Consider the following 20,655-nt stretch of genomic DNA (forward strand, 5'->3'; position numbering starts at 1 on the left):
TAACACGTTACGATGTATTGTACAGCGTCAGAGGGGTCCGTTTTTTCTCCAATACTATAGAGCCATTATCATGTCAATCAACGCTTGAATAGAAACACAGTTCACACCCCAAATTTTGATGTCAACACAGTTGCTACAGTCCTATTAGTTTTCTTTGCAGCCTCATTTGAATGTCAAGGTTGCGCACATTTGTACGGAATGGGGTTAGCGTAAGTTACTGCCTTGTGTGCATTGCTGCGCTTATGTGAATACATAATAGTTCACCAACATTTTAAGCTAAACGTTCTGATCTTTTTCATAGCCTTCATTGCTTTTTAAAAACAATATATGTATCCTAGGCCTAGTGGTAGTATGAATTGTCATTTTTGCACAGAATGACAAGCTGACCACTAAAATAGGTAAACTTTCCTACCATGGGGAATAGCAGATTGATAGACCAGGGGTGTCAAACTCATTCCAAGAAGGGCCGAGTGTCTGTGGGTTTTGGGGTTTTACTTTCAATTAAGACCTAGACAATCAGGTGAGGGGAGTTCCTTACTAATTAGTTACCTTAATTCATCAATCAAGTACAAGGGTGGAGCGAAAACCCGCAGACACTTGGCCCTCTGTGGAATGAGTTTGACAAGTGATTTTGCTGTTCACTACTCGTCTTGCTGAGGAAGTACATGTAAACAGTTATTCTAACATCTTCAAATGCGCATTGGAGTTCGGTAAAAAGGATGCATGCCGTTGCATCCCCGATTTGCATGTTCTGTTGAGCTGAATTACCATAATATAAATGTGATTTCTGTCATTCTGAGCACTGTATGTTATAAATTAAAATGCTGCTGTTCCTACTCCACATTTTCCTAATGGAAACCCTGCAATATGGTATTTGGATCATTTGTCCAGATTTACAATAAATTAACTAGCGATCATACCACTCATAAAATCATTCAAATATTTACCAATGTTCTATATAAATCCACAAGATAGAGGAGTACAGTAGCTGATAGTCCAGCTGTGTCATTGCACATGAAACAACACACAGCCCAAAAAGCTCCCCTATTGATCTTGCTTAGGGACACTACAATTGTCCTACATACTGTAGACTAGCCTATAAGAGGGATACCTAGTCAGTTGTACAATTGAATGCATTCAACTGAAATGTGTCTTCCGCATTTAACCCAACCCCTCTCAATCAGAGAGGTGCAGGGGGCTGCCTTAATCAACATCCACAGCACCCAGAGAACAGTGGGTTAACTGCCTTGCTCAGGGGCAGAACAACAGAGTTTTACCTTGTCATCTTGGGGAGTCGATCCAGCAACCTTTTGTTTACTAGCCCAACGCCCTAAACCAACACTCTAACCACTAGGCTACCTGCCGCCCAGCACAATCCAATGAATAATTGCATTATTGTTTTCAATTGAGTACAATTCTACTCTGGCCTGTAAACTGCAGCGAAAATATCATTTGAATAATGGCTTAAACGTTTCATTCCATTTGGATCAGTTATGTGTCCACTCAACATAATATAGAAAGGCACAGTTGCATGAGTCTGACTGTATTTTTACTTCTGATACTGATGCACTGTCTGTTGCCCATCATCATTCTCCCAAGTCGTCACATAGGCCTATGTTCCTAAATATTTGTCATTTAACTTTTAAAATGGATTGCCTTTTAATGTGTGGCATAAACACAACTTGTCACAATGTTTTATTATGATTAGACTACTTCAAAAGTCTGCTTTAGGCTACCTGTGCATGTTCATCCACTCCAATGTAATTCCAGCATCCAAACAGCCATTTGATTAATGGAAATAGACATCTGTTACAAAACTCAAACGTTTAATGGCATTAGGAGATTGTTAGACCAAGCCTTCGATACTGAGTAGGGAGAGATGTATTTTCTGTTTGTCAAGATTGACATACATGATTGTGGTATTGAAAACGCAAACTATGATGATAAACTCTCAAAGTCAGAAATCTGTATTTTTTTTATTTTATTTATTTCACCTTTATTTAACCAGGTAAGCAAGTTGAGAACAAGTTCTCATTTACAATTGCGACCTGGCCAAGATAAAGCAAAGCAGTTCGACACATACAACGACACAGAGTTACACATGGAGTAAAACAAACATACAGTCAATAATACAGTAAAAAAAAACAAGTCTATATACAATGTGAGCAAATTAGGTGAGAAGGGAGGTAAAGGCAAAAAAGGCCATGGTGGCAAAGTAAATACAATATAGCAAGTAAAACACTGGAATGGTAGTATTGCAATGGAAGAATGTGCAAAGTAGAAATAAAAATAATGGGGTGCAAAGGAGCAAAATAAATAAATAAATTAAATACAGTTAGGAAAGAGGTAGTTGTTTGGGCTAAATTATAGGTGGGCTATGTACAGGTGCAGTAATCTGTAAGATGCTCTGACAGTTGGTGTTTAAAGCTAGTGAGGGAGATAAGTGTTTCCAATTTAAGAGATTTTTGTAGTTCGTTCCAGTCATTGGCAGCAGAGAACTGGAAGGAGAGGCGGCCAAAGAAAGAATTGGTTTTGGGGGTGACTAGAGAGATATATGTATGTAGGTATGCATAACGCTACTTATTGGTTTAGTGGAAAATGTGTTGCATATATTTTATATAATTATAAATATAGCATGAAAATGTTAAATCTGATTTCCCCCTAACTGATCATTGTTTGCAGCCTGCTCTGATCGTAGTGTAATGAGACATGCTGAGAGAGTGAGCTTGTCCGTCCGTGGTGGTCGGCAAATGTGACTCTGTCCTGGACTGGGATTAGATTTATGGTTAAAAGGAAATGGCTGGTTTGAGTCACAGCTAATTTATTTCCATGTTCATACCAGGCCCATGATGCATGAACCAGGCTGGTATGTGTAATTGCATATTTGTGTTCCTCCACGTGCGTGTGTATGTTGACATGGGTGCATGGAAAAAGTAAGGACAGCGCCAAGGCCTGTCGTCTCATGCTGTCAGTTTAGAGAAGATAGAAAACGTTCCCAAAGAGCTGTCTGATTGCCCACCACGTGTTCTTGGCATTCCTTGGGCTCTGTAATGTACACCTCCATAGCCCTGGTCCCCACTACCCCAGGGATACATTCAAACAACGTACCCGTAGTCCTCATACACACACTCCTCTGATCCTCACTCCTCCTGACCCACACACACACACACACACACACACACACACACACACACACACACACACACACCACTAGTCTTCACTTTCCCTGGGACACCCACCACACCCCTAGTCCCCAGCCCCTCTGACCCTCTCCCTTTAGTATTAATAACCCCCAAGGCACATCACTGAAGGGGGTCACAGCCACACAAAGTATGTGGTTGACAAGGTTCAGTTACAGCTGACCAAGTAAAGAACATGAGCAGTTGAAAAGATGAGATGAAGGGTCTGGACCCATTGGCCCGGACAAAGATGAATTAACACATAAAAAATGCACTAATTTCAACTTTTGACATGTATGAAATGTCACACAAATTACAGATAGCCCATCTGGAGTCTCTGTGGTCCATCAATGTATGACCCCCTAATAGAGAAGCGAAAGGCTCAATCCGTTTTTGGCGAAATACAAAAAGTACAGTACCAGTCAAATGTTTGGACACACCACCTACTCATTCAAGGGTTTTTCTTTATTGTTATTTTTTTCTCCATTGTCAAATAATATTGAAGACTTCAAAACTATGAAATAACACATATGGAATCATGTAGTAACCAAAAAAGTGAAAAACAAATCAAAATATATTTTATATTCATCAAAGTAGCCACCCTTTGCCTTGATGACAGCTTTGCACACTCGTGGCATTCTCTCAACCAGCTTCACCTGGAATGCTTTTCCAACAGTCTTGAGGGAGTTCCCACATATGCTGAGCACTTGTTGGCTGCATTTACTTTACTCTGCAGTCCAACTGATCCCAAACCATCTAAATTGGGTTAAGGTCGGGTGATTGTGGAGGACAGGTCATTTGATGCAACACTCCATCACTCTCCTTCTTGGTCAAATAGCCCTTACACAGCCTGGAGGTATGTTGGGTCATTGTCCTGTTGAAAAACAAATGATAGTCCCACTAAGTACTAACCAGATGGGATGGCGTATCACTGAAGAAGGCTGTGGTAGCAATGCTGGTTAAGTGTGCATTGAATTCTAAATAAATCACAGACCGTGTCACCAGCAGCGCACCATCACACCTCCTCCTCCATGCTTCACGGTGGAAACCACACATGCAGAGATCATCCGTTCACATTCTCTACGACTCACAAAGACACGGCAGTTGGAACCAAAAATCGCAGATTTTGACTCATCAGACCAAAGGACAGATTTTGACTGGTCTAATATCCATTGCTCGGGTTTCTTAGCAAAGGAAGTCTCTTCTTATTATTGGTGTCCTTCGGTAGTGTTATTTGCAGCAATTCGACCATGAAGGCTGAACAGTTGATGTTGAGATGTGTCTGTTACTTGAACTCTGAAGCATTTATCTGTGCTGCAATGTCTGAGGCTTGTAACTCTAATGAACTTAAGCTCTGCAGCAGTCTTCCTTTCCTGTGGCCCTCATGACCAGTTTCATCATAGTGCTTGATTGTTTTTGCGATTACACTTGAAGAAACTTTCAAAGTTCTTTACATTTTCTGGATTGACTGACCTTCATGTCTTAAAGTAATGATGGACTGTCATTTCTCTTTGCTTATTTGAGCTGTTCCTGCCATAATATGGACTTGGTCTTTTACCAAATAGGGCTATCTCCTGTATACCACCCTACATTTTCACAACACAACTGAGTGGAGAGGAGTTGGAGAACTTTGAGACAGGGACAGAGGGAATAGGTGGAGAGCATACTTTGAGGTCATGGTATTACGTGAAGGAAGGTTTTGTTGAACCTTTATTTAATCCAGGGAGTCCTTTCTCCCAAAGTGTGCACTTGTTCACTTCCCATCATTGATTTAAAAATAATGGATCTGGTATAAGAAATGTCCTGCAGGCTGATGATTGATTGAGTCGAGCCCAGGATCGATGCTTTAACAACTGCAGAGGAGACGCTAGGCCACGGCAGCCCAGCCTCTCCCTCTCTGACTCCAAAGAGCAGGGCTGCGTCCCAAAATGCCCCCTATTCCCTATATATATATAGTACACTACTTTTGATCAGGGTTCAGGCTCTGGTATAAAAAAAAAAGAATGTGCACTATATAAAAATAGGGTTCCATTTGGGACATAGCCCAGGCTTCCTGAAATGTCACACTCAGCTATTCTGAGGAGATAAAAGCACTTAAATAATAAAAGCATCCCAGTACTGTTTCTCAGTCCTAATGACCAATGATTGTTCGATGGAAATGGCTTTCTAATGCTGGCTGTTTTTTGGGGGTGTGGTGAGACTGGCTACATCCCGACTGTGCTCCAAGAGGATGTGTTGGAGTGTCAATCCTAATTCCAGTTATAGATTCACAAGTGGTCGAATGGATAAAAAAGACTGGTCTATCTGATTTAACCAGGGTGGATTCTACATTTATCTTACATGAGCCTGCCATCTAAAGATGTGCATGCATGCCTTTGTCAGTCTAGCACTAATGCTGTGATAGATGATGGATTGGATTGTGTGTGTGTGTGTGTGTGTGTGTGTGTGTGTGTGTGTGTGTGTGTGTGTGTGTGTGTAGCTCTGATCAATCTGACACTTCCTACCCAGCTCTTCTCTACCTCAGGCCAGTGCTGTGCCATCACTTATCTGTCATCCCCCACACTCTATTTATAGACGCACAGTTTACCTCAGAGGCTTCAGGAAATAAGCAATGCATCTATTATTATACTGAAGCTCTCTCTAGCTCTATTTTTTTCTCTCACATACCATTTCTCTCCATCCATATATTGTTTTCCCTGCATCATCCTGTCTTCTCTTTATGCGATATCTCGTCATGTGTATTTAAATGTGTTTTTTTTGTCTATCTAGGCTACATCTCTCTCTGTCCTGTGTAGCACTTTATCGATGCACATCCTTATGAAGATCTCTCTGTAGCTCATTCAACCATTTTGTGCCTTTCTCACCCCCCTATTTTCACCTGTTTCTTTCATTTTGTATCTCTCTCTCTCCTCTTTCTTTGTATTCCCCTCTCTCTTTCTTTCTTTGTAACTCTATTTCCCTGGAATATCAATCAATCAAATGTATTTATAAAGCCTTTTTACATCAGCAGATGTCACAAAATGCTATACAGAAAACCCAGCCTAAAACGCCACACAGCAAGCAATGCAGATGTTGAAGCATGGTGGCTAGGAAAAATAGCTGTGAGTGGGCTCTTCCCTGAACCCCGGTGTTTCTGTAGAGATATCATGCATGGTGTAATAGTGACTCTCTACCATAGAGATATGGTATATACAGTGTCTATATATAATGTATCTCTAAGCAAGCTCTCTATTCTTCATCCATTAGACACCAGGGAAATCCCCCTGAAGCTAGGACAGCAGAGTCCCTTCCCATCTTCTGAAAGCACCTGAAAGCCTACCTCTTCAAAGAGTATCTTAAATACTCACCTGAAATCCTGAACCAACACAATTGCACTTGTCTTTGCTGATAGCTACTTTATTGAAGAAAAGTGTACTTACTATGCCTGTGATATGTGGGAGTCCCACGTAGTTATTTTAAGATGAATGCACTAAGTCGCTCTGGGTAAGAGCGCCTGCTAAATGACTAAAATGTAATATCACCGTCCTGTCATCTACACGATATCCCAGCCTGCTCCCAGATCTGTACAGACCTGTGTGTGTGTATGTACGTACTTTGTTGACTGAAACACTGGTTTAAATCTTTTCTGTCACTCTCATGTCACACGTCCTTAGCTCTCTCTCTCTCTCTCTCTCTCTCTCTCTCTCTCTCTCTCTCTCTCTCTCTCTCTCTCTCTCTCTCTCTCTCTGGGCTTTATTGGCATGGGAAACATATGTTTACATTGCCAAAGCACATGGTTTTGACAATAAACAAGGAAAATAAACAATAAGTCAACATTAAAAGACATTTAAAATGTTATATTATTGGCTATGTACGCAGTTGTAACAATGTGCAAATAGTTGCAGTATGAAAGGGAAAATAACTGAACAGATAAATATAGGTTGTATTTACAGTGTTGTCTGTGCTCCACTGGTTGCCCTTTTCTCATGGCAACAAGCCACAAATTTGGCTGATGTGATGGCACACTGTGAAATTTCACCTAACAGATATGGGAGTTTATCAATGTTTGATTTGGTCTGTGGGAAACATATGTCCCTAATGTGGTCATACATTTGGCAGGAGGTTAGGAAGCGTAGCTCAGTTTCCACATTATTTTGTGGGCAGTGGGCACATAGGCAGACTTGGCTCTCAAGAGAAGCCGGGCTATGGCGACCTCTCTAAATAGCAAGGCTCTGCTCACTGAATCTGTACATAGTCAAGGATTGTTTTTAAATTGGGGTCAGTCACAGTGGTCAAGCTCTCTCTCTCTGTCTCTCCGTACTGTGCTGGCCCTGATATTTTCTTTCACATTGTCCTCTCCAGCATGGTTCCAGGAACTATGGTGGATGCTTAACCAGGCTTGTGCAGGACATTTTGGCTCAGATTGGCTCAGTAGTTATTTAGTCTATTTCAGTCTGGAGAGTGTCTGTGGAGAGAGTAGCAACAGTAGGGCTTAGGGCTCTATTCAATCTGTATCACTGAAGCGTTAAAGATTGTGCAATAGAAATGTAAAGGTGATTTCCGATTGAGCCGACGTATACGGTGAATGCAGTCTCTTTCAATCATGCTGTAATGTTGAACTTCCGCAATACGGATTGAGTAGAGCCCCTAGTTTGATATGGCCAAAATGGACATTTGACAGAGATTCATAGGAAAATTTATTGATTTACAATCAGATTGAAAGTGGTGAGGTGCTTTGTCACAAACAGTAAATATGTTTTTCTCTCTCTGTCTCTCTCTGTCTCTCTTGCTCTCTATATAAACACACATGCACACACACACAGCTATGTCTTATTATACTTGTGAGGACATTTTGGGGTCGAACAATTGATTCCCATTCAAAATCCGAACCCTAAACCGAATCCTTACCCTAACCTTAACCCCTAACCGTAGTTACCCTTTCCTGCAGTCAAATGACCAAATCGCCCTCTAGTGGCCTCATGGGTGGTGTGTTATCAATATTTTTCATAATTATTTACAAAAACCTGCCGAAAGTCTGGTGTTTCTATGTCAAATGGTTCTGTTATATTTCAGTCTTCTGTGATGTGTATATAAAGTGTAATATTTGGAGGCGAACTCAAAATGTAATACATTTAATCTCTATATCTGACATGGTACAGGTGTCTTCTTCTTTGTTTTAAGCCCATAACCATGTGTGTGAGGTGTATACTTTTGTTTCAAAGAAGATTTATTAAAGACTACCAAGAAACACTGTGATTTAGCCCACTGTAGTAAAATGTTAAACCTAACCCTAATTCTAACCATAACCCTAAACCTCTAAGCCTAAAATATCCTTTTGACAAGTGAGGACTGGAAACGTGTCCTCACTTTGTATTTTTGTTGGTTTACTCTTATTGTTAGGACTTCTGGTACTCACAAGTCTAGTAAAACATGTAAACACACACTGTCGAATTTGCAAAAGATTTATGGGGACAAAAAATCAAGTCATATGACTTACACTGATGGGAAGAATAATTTTGATCTGTTGAGCCAAGATTGTGTGATTAACAGAGAGTAATTATTCTCTCTTTCTCTCTCTCTCTTTCCTCAGCCCTGATATTGCTTTTCTACCTGGTCTTCTATGGGTTCCTGGCAGGGATGTTCACGCTCACCATGTGGGTCATGCTACAGACACTGGACGACAACATTCCTACGTACCGCGACCGAGTGGCCAGTCCAGGTGACTTATTACGCAGCAGAAAAACAGACACTCATCCTAAACAGAATAGTGCTCATATTGAAATTCAACCATTCACTCACTCTCTCTCTCTCTCTCTCTCGCGCTCTTTTTCTTTCTTTCTCTCTCTCTCAATCTTCCTTTCTTTCGCTCTCTCTCTTCACACACGTAAAATATGAATATGTCCACTCTTTCTCAAACATGTCATTGTCTCTCACGGACTGCGTCGCTTTCTGTTCTTGCTGCATCTGGACTGCTGTTGACACATAGACAAGGCTCCTGCAGAATGGGAGCATGCTCACTCACTAACACCAGAGCTGTCTCTGCTTGCGCCTGGCATGCACAGCGTCTCGGACTCTGCTGTCATGTCCCACTGAAGCCCTGACTGGCTTGACAAATCAAATCAAATTGTATTTGTCACATGCACCAAATACAACAGGTGTAGACCTTACAGTGAAATACTTACAAGTACTTAACCAACAATGCAGTTTTAAGAAAAGTAAGTGTTAAGTAAAAAATAGATGAGTAAAAGATATAATAAAAATAACAAATAATTATGGCGCAGCAGTAAAATAATAGTAGCGAGCCTATATACAAGGATACCAGTACAGAGTCTATGTGCGGGGGCACAGGATAGTCAAGGTAATTGAGGTAATATGGACGTGTGGGTAGAGTTAAAGTGCCCATGCATAGATAAATGACAGAGGGTAGCAGCAGCGTAAAAGAGAGGGTTGGACAATGCAAATAGTCTGGGTAGCTGTTTGATTAGCTGTTCTGGAGTCTTATGGCTTGGGGGTAGAATCAGTTAAGTAGCATTTTGGACCTAGACTTGGCGCTCCGGTACCGCTTGCCATGCAGTAGCAGAGAGAACAGTCTATGACTAAGGTGGCTGGAGTCTTTGACAATTTTTTGTGCCTTCCTCTGACACCACCTTGTATATAGGTCCTGGATGTTAGCAAGCTTGGCTCCAGTGATGTACCCTCTGTAGTGCCTTGTGGTTGGTGGCAGAGCAGTTTAAATACCAGGCAGTGATGCAACCATGCTCTCAATGGTGCAGCTGTATAACTTTTTGAGGATCTGAGGACCAATGCCAAAACATTTCAGTCTCCTGAGAGGGAATAGGCTTTGTCGTGCCCTCTTTACGACTGGACCATGTTAGTTTGTTGGTGATGTAGACACCAAGAAACTTGAAGCTCTCAACCTGCTCCACTGCAGCCCGTCGATGAGAATGGGGGCATGCTCGGTCCTCCTTTTCCTGTAGTCCACAATCATCTCCTTTGTCTTGATCACGTTGAGGGAGAGGTTGTTATCCTGGCACCACATGGCCAGGTCTCTGACCTCCTCCCTATATGCTGTCTCATCATTGTCGGTGATCAGGCCTACCACTGCTGTGTCGTCGGCAAACTTAATGATGGTGTTGGAGTCGTGTCTGGCAATGCAGTCATGGGTGAACAGGGAGTACAGGAGGGGACTGAGCACGCACCCCTGACGGGCCACAGAGTTGAGGATCAGCATGGCAGGTGTGTTGTATCGAGTTGATGAGGGAGGTGTTTAGTCCCAGGATCCTTAGCTTAGTGATTAGCTTTGAGGGCACTATGGTGTTGAACGTTGACGCAGTCAATGAATAGCATTCTCACATAGGTGTTCCTTTTGTCTAGGTGGGAAAGGGCAGTGTAGAGTGCAATAGAGAATGCATCATCTGTGGATCTGTTGGGGCGGTATGCAATTTGGAGTGGGTCTAGGGTATTACGTTGGTATTACAGACTCAGCCAGGGACAGGTTGAAAATGTCAGTGAAGACACTTGCCAGTTGGTCAGCGCATGCTCAGAGTACACGTCCTGGTAATCCATCTTGTCCTGCGGCCTTGTGAATGTTGACCTGTTTAACCTGTTAGTCCTATAGGGGCATTATTTCATTTTTGGATAAAAAGACAGCCCGTTTTAAGCGCAATATTTTGTCACGAAAAGATGCTCGACTATGCTTGGAATTGATAGTTTTGGAAAGAAGACACTCTTACGTTTCCAGAACTGCAAAGATTTTCACTGTGAGTGCCTTAGAACAAATGCTTCAGGCAAAACCAAGATGTTTGACCGACCAGGAAATGAACAGGATTTCTGAGGCTACGTTTTCCATGATCGCCTTATATGGCTGTGAATGCGACAGGAATGAACGGACACTTTCTCATGTTTCCCCAAGGTGTCTGCAGCATTGTGACGTATTTGTAGGCATATCATTGGAAGATTGACCATAAGAGACTACAATTGCCAAGTGTCCCGCACGGTGTCTGCGTGGCAATTGGTGCACAAAAGTCAGCTCCCAGTATTTTTCCATCCGAATCAGAGAAGAAAGCATGCTTCTAGGACTGCCATTTCAATGGAGAGATATATGACAAAACACCTTCAGGATTGATTCAAACAACGTTTTCCATGTTTCAGTCGATATTATGGAGTTATTTCGGAAAAAAGTTTGACGTGTAGGTGACTGAATTTTCGGTTAGTTTCGGTAGCCAAATGCATAGTAACAAAACGGAACGATGTGTCCTACACAAGAATCTTTCAGGAAAAACTGGACATCTGCTATGTAACTGAGAGTCTCCTCATTGAAACATCTGAAGTTATTCAAAGGTAAATTACTTTATTTGATTCCTTGGCTGGTTTTTGTGAATATGTTGCGTGCTAAATGCTAACGCTAAATGCTAAGCTAGCTATCACCACTCTTACACAAATTATTGATTTTCTCTGGTTCAAAAGCATATTTTGAAAATCTGAGACGACAGGATTGTTAAGAAAAGGATAGGCTTGAGAGCAGGCATATTTATTTCATTTCATTTGCGATTTTTAGAAATCGCTAATGTTGCGTTATGGTAATGAGCTTGAGGCTGTAGTAACGATACCGCATGCGGGATGAGGCGTACTATGAGGTTAAAGGTCTTACTCACATCAGCGTGATCTTACTCACATGGAGGTCTTACTCACATGGAGAGCATGATCACAGTTGTCCAGAACAGCTGATGCTCTCATGCATGTTTCAGTGTTGCTTGCCTCGACGCGAGCATAGATGTAATTTATCTCGTCTGGTAGGCTATTGTCACTGACAACTCTCGTTGTAGCATGTAATAGTTTGCAAGCCCTGCCACATCCATCGAGCGTTGGAGCCGATGCAGTAAGATTCAATCTTAGTCCTGTATTGACGCTTTGCCTGTTTGATGGTTCATCGGAGGGAATAGCGGGATTTCTTATAAGCAGCAGCTCTACCCTTTAGCTCAGTGCGGATGTTGCCTGTAATCCATGACTTCTGTTTGGGGTCACTGTGGGGACGATGTCATTGATGCACTTATTGATGAAGCCCGTGACTGATGTGGTGTACCCCACAATGCCATCAGAAGAATCCCAGAACATATTCCAGTCTGTGCTAGCAAAATAGTCCTGTAGCTTAGCATCTGCTTCATCTGACCACTTTTTTATAGCACCAGAGTCGCTGGTGCTTCCTGCTTTAGTTTTTGCTTGTAAGCAGGAATCAGGAGGATATAATTATGGTCAGATTTGCCAAATGGAGGGCGAGGGAGAGCTTTGTACGTGTCTCTATGTGGAGTAAAGTTGGTGTCATGTTTTTTTTCTTCCTCTGGTTTCATATTTAACATGCTGGTCGAAATGATATAAAACCGATTTAAGTTTCCATGCAATAAAGTTTCCCTGCATACATTGGCTAATAGGACTGATGGTAGAGGCAGATTACCCACTCGCCGTCGGATCCTTACAAGGCACCCCGACCTATGTCCCCGGCATCTACGTCTCTTTCTCATGCGAATGACGGGGATTTGGGCCTTGTCGGGTGTCTGAAATAAATCCTTCTCATCTGACTTGTTAAAGAAAAATCTTTGTCCATTACGAGGTGAGTAATTGCTGTTCTGATATCCAGAAGCTCTTTTTTGTCATAAGAGACGGTGGCAGTACAAAATAAGTTACAAATAACGCAAAAAACACACACAATGGCACAATTGGTTAGGAGCCCAGCGTCATTCATTTATTTTTCAGAGGAGCTGACTGCCGCTGCCAAAACACGCAAGCAATCAGCGAATTAACAGATCAGTTGACTGTTGGCATTTTAGAAATTAAAAATTAAAATACTGTGCCAGTGTAACAAAAAAAATAGAAGAGTTAGAAATATGATCCTGTGAATTATGGAGCAGAGTTGTGTGTGTGCATGTGTGTAGGAGTTAGAGAGTCTGTCTCCCAGGCTGTGCAGGTATCCTCCCGCTGGTCTACCAGTATAGCACCCATCTGTTCCCCACAGCCTCTCTCCAACTCCATGGCTCTGACAGAGAGGCCATCATGAAACTAACTCCCCTCCTTTAGGCCTACAAGTCCTAATACTGTATATTATAATAATAATAATATATTCCATTTAGCAGATGCTTTTCTCCAAAGAGACTCACAGTCATGCATTTTTGTAAGGGTGGCCCCAGCAGGAATCAATATTGCCGTTGCAAGCACCATGTTCTACCAGTTGAGCCATTTATATGCCCTCTCCCATTCGCAGCCAAACCTCTCGAATGGGATTCTGTCTTATAACTCTTCCTGTTCTTGTATAACTCTTCCTGCTCTTGTATAAGTTTATAAGGCTGTGTAGCAGAACCTGCAGAGTTGCAGCTAAAATGCAAATCTTCTGACTAGCTTCTTTTTGGGGTTTGGCAAAAAATGTGTAGAATGCAGTTATAGTATAGTATCACAGTGTCCTGATAATATGGCCTCCTCTGCCTCGCCGTTTGCAGACGGCCTGACTGAGTCCCAAATGGCACCCTATTCCCTACATAGTGCAATACTTTTGACCAGGACCCAAAGGCCTCAGGTCATAAAGTAGTGCAAGCCCTGTCTTGACGTCAGTCACCTGCTGACCCTCTTTGCCAGAAGGTTTTCACCTGGCGAGTGTTAATATCATTGGCGGTTTTGAAAACTTAGCTAATTAAACTTTCTTTTTTTTTAACAACTCTCCCCGCAACCCCTTCGAACAATGTCAGGCAGCATAAGCAATACATGTGGCTTATTGTAAGTATAAGATTTTGATAAAAATGTATATATCTCTCATTTGCTATATGAATAGCATTCATTAATGTGACAAGCTGGAATTGGGGTCATTTGCATGCCACCAGAATTGAGTTAGCCTGCTGAGCTAAAGCCCAGGCATTCCCTCGGGGATCTAACACAAATCTTCAGGTCTCATGCAAGGATACTCGTTATGTGAGCGAGGTTCACTGGACCATCTCCATAACATTAGTAGGTGCAGACAGTTGACGTGACATGTTTCCCCCTACCTGTCCTCAGGTTTGGTGATCAGGCCCCGGTCCTTGGACATCGTCTTCAACCGCACCGACACTAAGCAGTACGGCCAGTATGTCCAGCATCTGGAGAACTTCCTTCAGCGTGAGTGATAGAATCCCACTTTCAGACCCATTCATTTTTTTCTAAAGAATGTGTACATTTGACTCCAATGGACAAATACAGTATTAGTGTTGGGCCACCATGGTAAAGGAAATTTGAGTTTGAGTAGTTACAGTTGAGTCCACTTTGTATACATGACTAAGGAGTATTCTACCTGACTTGAAAGTGCACTGTAATCCTTGGCAGATGCACTGGAATATGCATATGCCACAGGAGTTTGGTGGCCCCTCAATTGGGGAGGATGGGCTCGTGGTAATGCCTGGAGTGGAATAACACTTGGCTTGATGCCATTCCATTCGCTCCATTCCAGCCATTGTTATGAGCCGTCCTACACTCAGCAGCCTCCACTGATTATGTAATATGTATCCCAAACAAACAAACAAGTAATGAATACGTTACTGTGAAATAATTATTAGCTACAATGTTGACATGTAATATTTAGGTGAAAACTGTCTGTACCAGGTAAATAGCAGGCTGTCAAATACAGTGGAACTTGAGTCTGTGCCCTATGTTGGGACCCCTCAGAATACAACGACACTGTGCAGGAGAGGAACGAGCTGTGTATGGTGGGAGAGTACTATGAGCAGGATGATCAGGAGGAGAAGAAGGTGTGTCAGTTCAAGCGCAGTCTGCTCCGGCAGTGCTCCGGCCTGTCTGACACCACCTTTGGCTACACCGAGGGGAAACCCTGCGTCCTGGTCAAGATGAACAGGGTGAGTGCCCCGACTGGAGGTTGTCGTCGGTTCTGCTCTTCTGAAAATGCATTGGGCAACGTTAGCCCACTGAGCTAAAGCCTATAGACTGGAGCTTAAGCCTTAAAGCTATTAGCTCTGGGAGGTAACACAAGTCTTCAGGTCTCAGGCAAGGTCACTTATCACACAAGCGTGGTTCACTGAACTACCTCCCCTACACGAGTACCTCCCTGTCTTCGATCCATTGCCTTTGAACTACAGCTTTTCAGTGTATCCTCTCTGTCTTCATGCAGACGTAGAGTTTGTTCAAATTCATATTGAAAAGTGCATATTCTCTGTCCTTTCCATTGCACTTGTTTTTTAATCACTGTTTGGAATATCCTCTGACGACAGGGCATCCTGTGTCAGCATCTCTGTTTGCAGGGATTGAGGTCAGAGGGAATTGATTGGCCTCTGTGTAGCCTGATTGGTATTCAGTTCAATCCAACTTCATAAATCCAGTCAGGGGCAATTAAGAAGATTCTTAGGCATCTCTGAGAACGCTATGTTTATGACAGTCAAAATCCCTGGCCCTTCAGTAAGCAGGCAACACACATGTGCCCCATCTACAGACTTGGCCAGCTCATATCAAAAGACCTCATTGTGTCACTAACTGAGCTACTTCTTAACATATCTCAAATCAGTGCTTCCATTTCTGAGACCATTCTGAAATCTGGTGTCTCGATCATTTTTACATGTAAACAAGCTTGTGGAATGGGTATGGAACGGGTATGGAACACATGTAAAGAAAGGTTGCTATAATAGTATTTTAATGTATTCTTCTCACTCCTGCAGATCATTGGACTGAAACCGCGCGGGGACCCCTACATTAACTGCACAGCTAAGGTTAGCAAACAAACAGTTAATTGTGTGTGTGTTCCAGGTTGTGTCTTTGTGTGCTAGGACTTTTAGAGACAGGTTAGGTGTCTATGTTTTTTTGTATTTTGTGTGTGTGTGCGTGTGTGTGTGTGTGCATTATGTAGATATGCACATGTATGTTTCAGTCTGTGTTTTCACACACGTGTCTGTATTTGATTTCTCTCCACGCTGCCTGTAGGGCCAGCAGTTCACTGGTGGGTAAGAAATTGGGTCATAGCCCCCTATGTTTTCCCATGGTCCTAGCCCTAGCCTTTCTCCATTACCTTTCTGTGCTGCTTCTGTCCAACTCTGTGATTTGGCGCTTTGACCTCTGCTGCTTTAAACAGCATTCATGGCGTTCATATTGTTGAGCTTTCTACTCTAACTCCTATATACAGTACTATATAGACTGAAGAATAGTCTATATTAAAGCATTGATATTTTTATTAATTATTGTCACTGACTGTATATAACTGCAGTTGGTGTATATATCTGGATGGTAAGCTGAAAAGGTTATTTCCATTGATTTTAGAACCCTGCTCCGCTACACCATGGCTCCCATTAACAATGTTTCCCTGGTTTTTGTCTGGCTCTGACATGACTTTTACCCCTTTTTCTCCACAATTTCGTGGTATGCATTTGGTAGTTACGGTCTTGTCTCACCGCTGCAACTCCCGTACGGACTCAGGAGAGACGAAGGTTGAGAGCCGTGCGTACTTCAAAACACGACCCAACCAAGCCACGCTGCTTCTTGACACAATGCCCACTTAACCCGGAAGCCAGCCACACCAATGTGTTGGAGGAAACACCATACAGCTGGCGACCATGTCAGCGTGTATGCGCACGGGCCCGCCACAGGAGTCGCTAGAGCGCGATGGGACAAGGACATCCCTGCTGGCCAAACCCTCCCCTAACCAGGACGATGCTGGGCCAGACAGAGCCTAAACTCGAACCAGGATCTCTAGTGGCACAGCTAGCACTGTGATGCAGTGCCTTAGACCACTGCGCCACTCGGGAGGCCCTGGCTCTGACATTCTAACAACTTCTCACTCTCAGCGCGCGTGATCTGGGTTTCATCTCTCCCTCACCAAGACTGTCAACTCTGAACTTTGTGATCTGTTTGCAAATGTTTAAAGGTGAACAGAGAAACACTGATGCTGTACTCTGCTTTTCAGCAAACGAAAAGGCTCTTTTAAATACTTCACTGGTGTTTTAACTCCCATCTGTCCTCCTCTCGTTCTCTCTAAATTCATTTGAATTTCTCCTCTCCACCGTAGACCATTCTGATAACCATAGAGAACCATCTGGTGGCAGATTGTATGTGTGTGCGTGTGCGTGTTTGTACGGGTATGTATGAGTGGATGGTAGCTATATTATGCGCATGTGTGGTAACTGTTGTGTACTGTGAGAGTGTGTGGTGGTTTACACTATGTCGTGTGGTCCATGCCATGTGCACATGTGTAAAGCTACAGTGTGTGTGTGTGTGTCTGTTTGTCCACTACAGGGTTGTTGTATCTCGTTGTTTACAGAGTTAGTCAGATTATTGTTCTGAGAGTCATTTGTTCCAAGGGCATTCATATGTATAGTTCTGTGATCTCAAACCTCTTCCTCCTCCTCCTCCTCCTCTTCTTCACCCCCTCCTTCCTCTTCATCCTCCTCTTCCTCCCACAGAGAGAAAGCCCCCTGCAGATGCAGTACTTCCCATCCGAGGGGCGGTTCGATAAGATGTACTTCCCTTATTACGGGAAAAATTTACATGTAAGTACATTACGCTACATATTTATATTGAGAAGGAAACTGTTCATGAATAGAATCATTTAACTTAATTACAAGTAGTTAATGTTACCATTGTCAAGGCAGTCTGGCGAGAAGAGAATGCTAGGAAATGTATGGGAGTGAACTAAGACTACATTAATGCCAGTGTATTGTCATGACAATGACTGTTATGTGTGTGGATGTGCGCACATCCGTGCATATATGAATGAACAGTGGTTTATCTCCATCTCTCCCTGTGTGTTTGCCAGTCAACCTACGTTCAGCCACTGGTCGCGGTCAAGCTTCTGCTGACCAAGGAGGACTACAACAATGAGCTGACCGTGGAGTGTAAGATTGAGGGCTCCGACCTGCGGAACAGTGACGACCGTGACAAGTTCCTTGGGCGCGTCACGTTCAGGGTCAAAGTGGTCGAGTAGTGGTCCAGGAAAACCACCAGCGTTGCACAATGCCGCCTTTGAGTATAATCAATGCCCTCACCCACCTCCACCTCTTCCTCCATCCACTTCCCTCCCTCCATCCGGTGGATCAGGGGAAGCTACGGTAGCAGGGTTCTGTGCTCCTTATAAACTAACAAAATGAACCCCCCCTGAAACACACACAAATACACACCTCTCACCCCCACCTCCATTAAAGTTAGTGGTAATGTAGCAACAACGTGCCATAGTAGGGACCTGTATATAGCTGTATTTGGAGCATTGAGTTGTGGTATTTCTCCCGTAGTGCTGTGCAGTCTGCTATGTGTGATGTGTTGTTTCTGTATGTACATACTTGATGGCTATAAACACTGTTTTTCTTTAGCTCACTATGTCTGAACGCTGTAAGAGATCAAACTAAGAAATAGATGAATAGCTGTAATTTAAGATTATTGATTAAGAGAATACATGAAGAATGAAAAATGCCCCAAAATATATCTGCTTATAATTCAACCTACCTGTCCAACATCTAAGGGAAGAGATTTTTACACCCCTATGGGAACTGTGCTTTGTACAGATGCCTTATGGTCGGTATGAGAACAAATCTTAAATAAAGATGATTTTAAAGATATGCGTGTCCATTTACTTTTAGTGCCATGGCTGGGATAAATTAAAGGACAAGTGTACTGCACTTCTGGCAATACGCCTTTTAATGGCAATTGCCCTGACATTCGCAGAGATCACACACGGTACACGCTGCAGATGTCAGCCCTGGTCAACAATGCAACTTTAAATCTGAGCCCAGGATTTGAATGTAGAGTTGAATGCTCTGTAGTATTGTGTTGACCTGCTGCCCTCACATGGTGGTCCTATGGAAATAACCCTGATGAAGGTCTATTGACCCATTAAAACATGACCATATCCTGATTCCTGCTTACAAGCAAAAACTAAATCAGGAAGTACCAGTGACTCACTCTATACGGAAATGGTCAGATGACCTGGATGCTACGCTACAGGACTGCTTTGCTAGCACAGACTGGAATATGTTCCGGGATTCATCCAATGGCATTAAGGAGTATAAAACCTCAATCATCGGCTTCATCAACAAGTGCATCGACGACGTTGTCTCCACAGTGACAGTACGTACATATCCCAATACAACATCCGCAGAGTACGACCCTGCCTCACACAGGAAGCGGCGCAGGTCCTAATCCAGGCACTTGTCATCTCCCGTCTGGATTACTGCAACTCGCTGTTGGCTGGGCTCCCTGCCTGTGCCATTAAACCCCTACAACTCATCCAGAACGCCGCAGCCCGTCTGGTGTTCAACCTTCCCAAGTTCTCTCACGTCACCCCGCTCCTCCGCTCCCTCCACTGGCTTCCAGTTGAAGCTCGCATCCGCTACAAGACCATGGTGCTTGCCTACGGAGCTGTGAGGGGAACGGCACCTCAGTACCTCCAGGCTCTGATCAGGCCCTACACCCAAACAAGGGCACTGCGTTCATCCACCTCTGGCCTGCTCGCCTCCCTACCACTGAGGAAGTACAGTTCCCGCTCAGCCCAGTCAAAACTGTTCGCTGCTCTGGCCCCCCAATGGTGGAACAAACTCCCTCACGACGCCAGGACAGCGGAGTCAATCACCACCTTCCGGAGACACCTGAAACCCCACCTCTTTAAGGAATACCTAGGATAGGATAAAGTAATCCTTCTCACCCCCCCTCCCCCTGAAAAGATTTAGATGCACTACTGTTCCACTGGAGGTCATAAGGTGAATGCACCAATTTGTAAGTCGCTCTGGATAAGAGCGTCTGCTAAATGACTTAAATGTAAATGTAAATGTAAGACAGAAGGGACGTAGCCAGCGGTCAGGGATGAGTTGATGAGCGAGGTGAGGTAAGGGAGAAGGTCTCCGGAAATGGTCTGGAGAAGAGAGGAGGGAATAGGGTCAAGCGGGCAGGTTGTTGGGCGGCCGGCCGTCACAAGACGCGAGATTTCATCTGGAGAGAGAGGGGAGAAAGAGGTCAGAGCACAGGGTAGGGCAGTGTGAGCAGAACCAGCGGTGTCGTTTGACTTAGCAAACGAGGATCGGATGTCGTCGACCTTCTTTTCAAAATGGTTGACGAAGTCATCTGCAGAGAGGGAGGAGGGGGAGGGGGAGGAGGATTCAGGAGGGAGGAGAAGGTGGCAAAGAGCTTCCTAGGGTTAGAGGCAGATGCTTGGAATTTAGAGTGGTAGAAAGTGGCTTTAGCAGCAGAGACAGAAGAGGAAAATGTAGAGAGGAGGGAGTGAAAGGATGCCAGGTCCGCAGGGAGGCGAGTTTTCCTCCATTTCCGCTCGGCTGCCCGGAGCCCTGTTATTTCATCACAGTGGGTCCAAAGTTTACATACATTCAATTAGTATTTGGTAGCATTGCCTTTAAATTGTTTAACTTGGGTCAAATGTTTCAGGTAGCCTTCCAAAAGCTTCCCACAATAAATTGGGTGAATTCTTGCCCATTCCTCCTGACAGAGCTGGTGTAACTGAGTCAGGTTTGTAGGCCTTTTTTCTTCGTACATGCTTTTTCAG

General features: G+C 43.5%; 1 protein-coding gene across 1 annotated transcript in view; it reads left to right on the forward strand.

Annotated features, from left to right (window-relative positions):
* The window catches only part of LOC115106782 (sodium/potassium-transporting ATPase subunit beta-3-like), a 30,890-nt gene extending 12,171 nt beyond the window's left edge, over positions 1-18,719 (forward strand). The window contains exons 2-7 of the mRNA XM_029629861.2: positions 8,749-8,877; positions 14,196-14,294; positions 14,838-15,025; positions 15,839-15,889; positions 17,573-17,659; positions 17,926-18,719. Coding sequence (XP_029485721.1) covers positions 8,749-8,877; positions 14,196-14,294; positions 14,838-15,025; positions 15,839-15,889; positions 17,573-17,659; positions 17,926-18,093 — 722 coding nt within the window. The 3' untranslated portion in view covers positions 18,094-18,719. The remainder of the gene's footprint in view (positions 1-8,748; positions 8,878-14,195; positions 14,295-14,837; positions 15,026-15,838; positions 15,890-17,572; positions 17,660-17,925) is intronic.
* Positions 18,720-20,655: the final 1,936 nt, after the last annotated feature.

Source organism: Oncorhynchus nerka, linkage group LG23 (assembly GCF_034236695.1).
Source record: "Oncorhynchus nerka isolate Pitt River linkage group LG23, Oner_Uvic_2.0, whole genome shotgun sequence".
NCBI lineage: Eukaryota > Metazoa > Chordata > Actinopteri > Salmoniformes > Salmonidae > Oncorhynchus > Oncorhynchus nerka.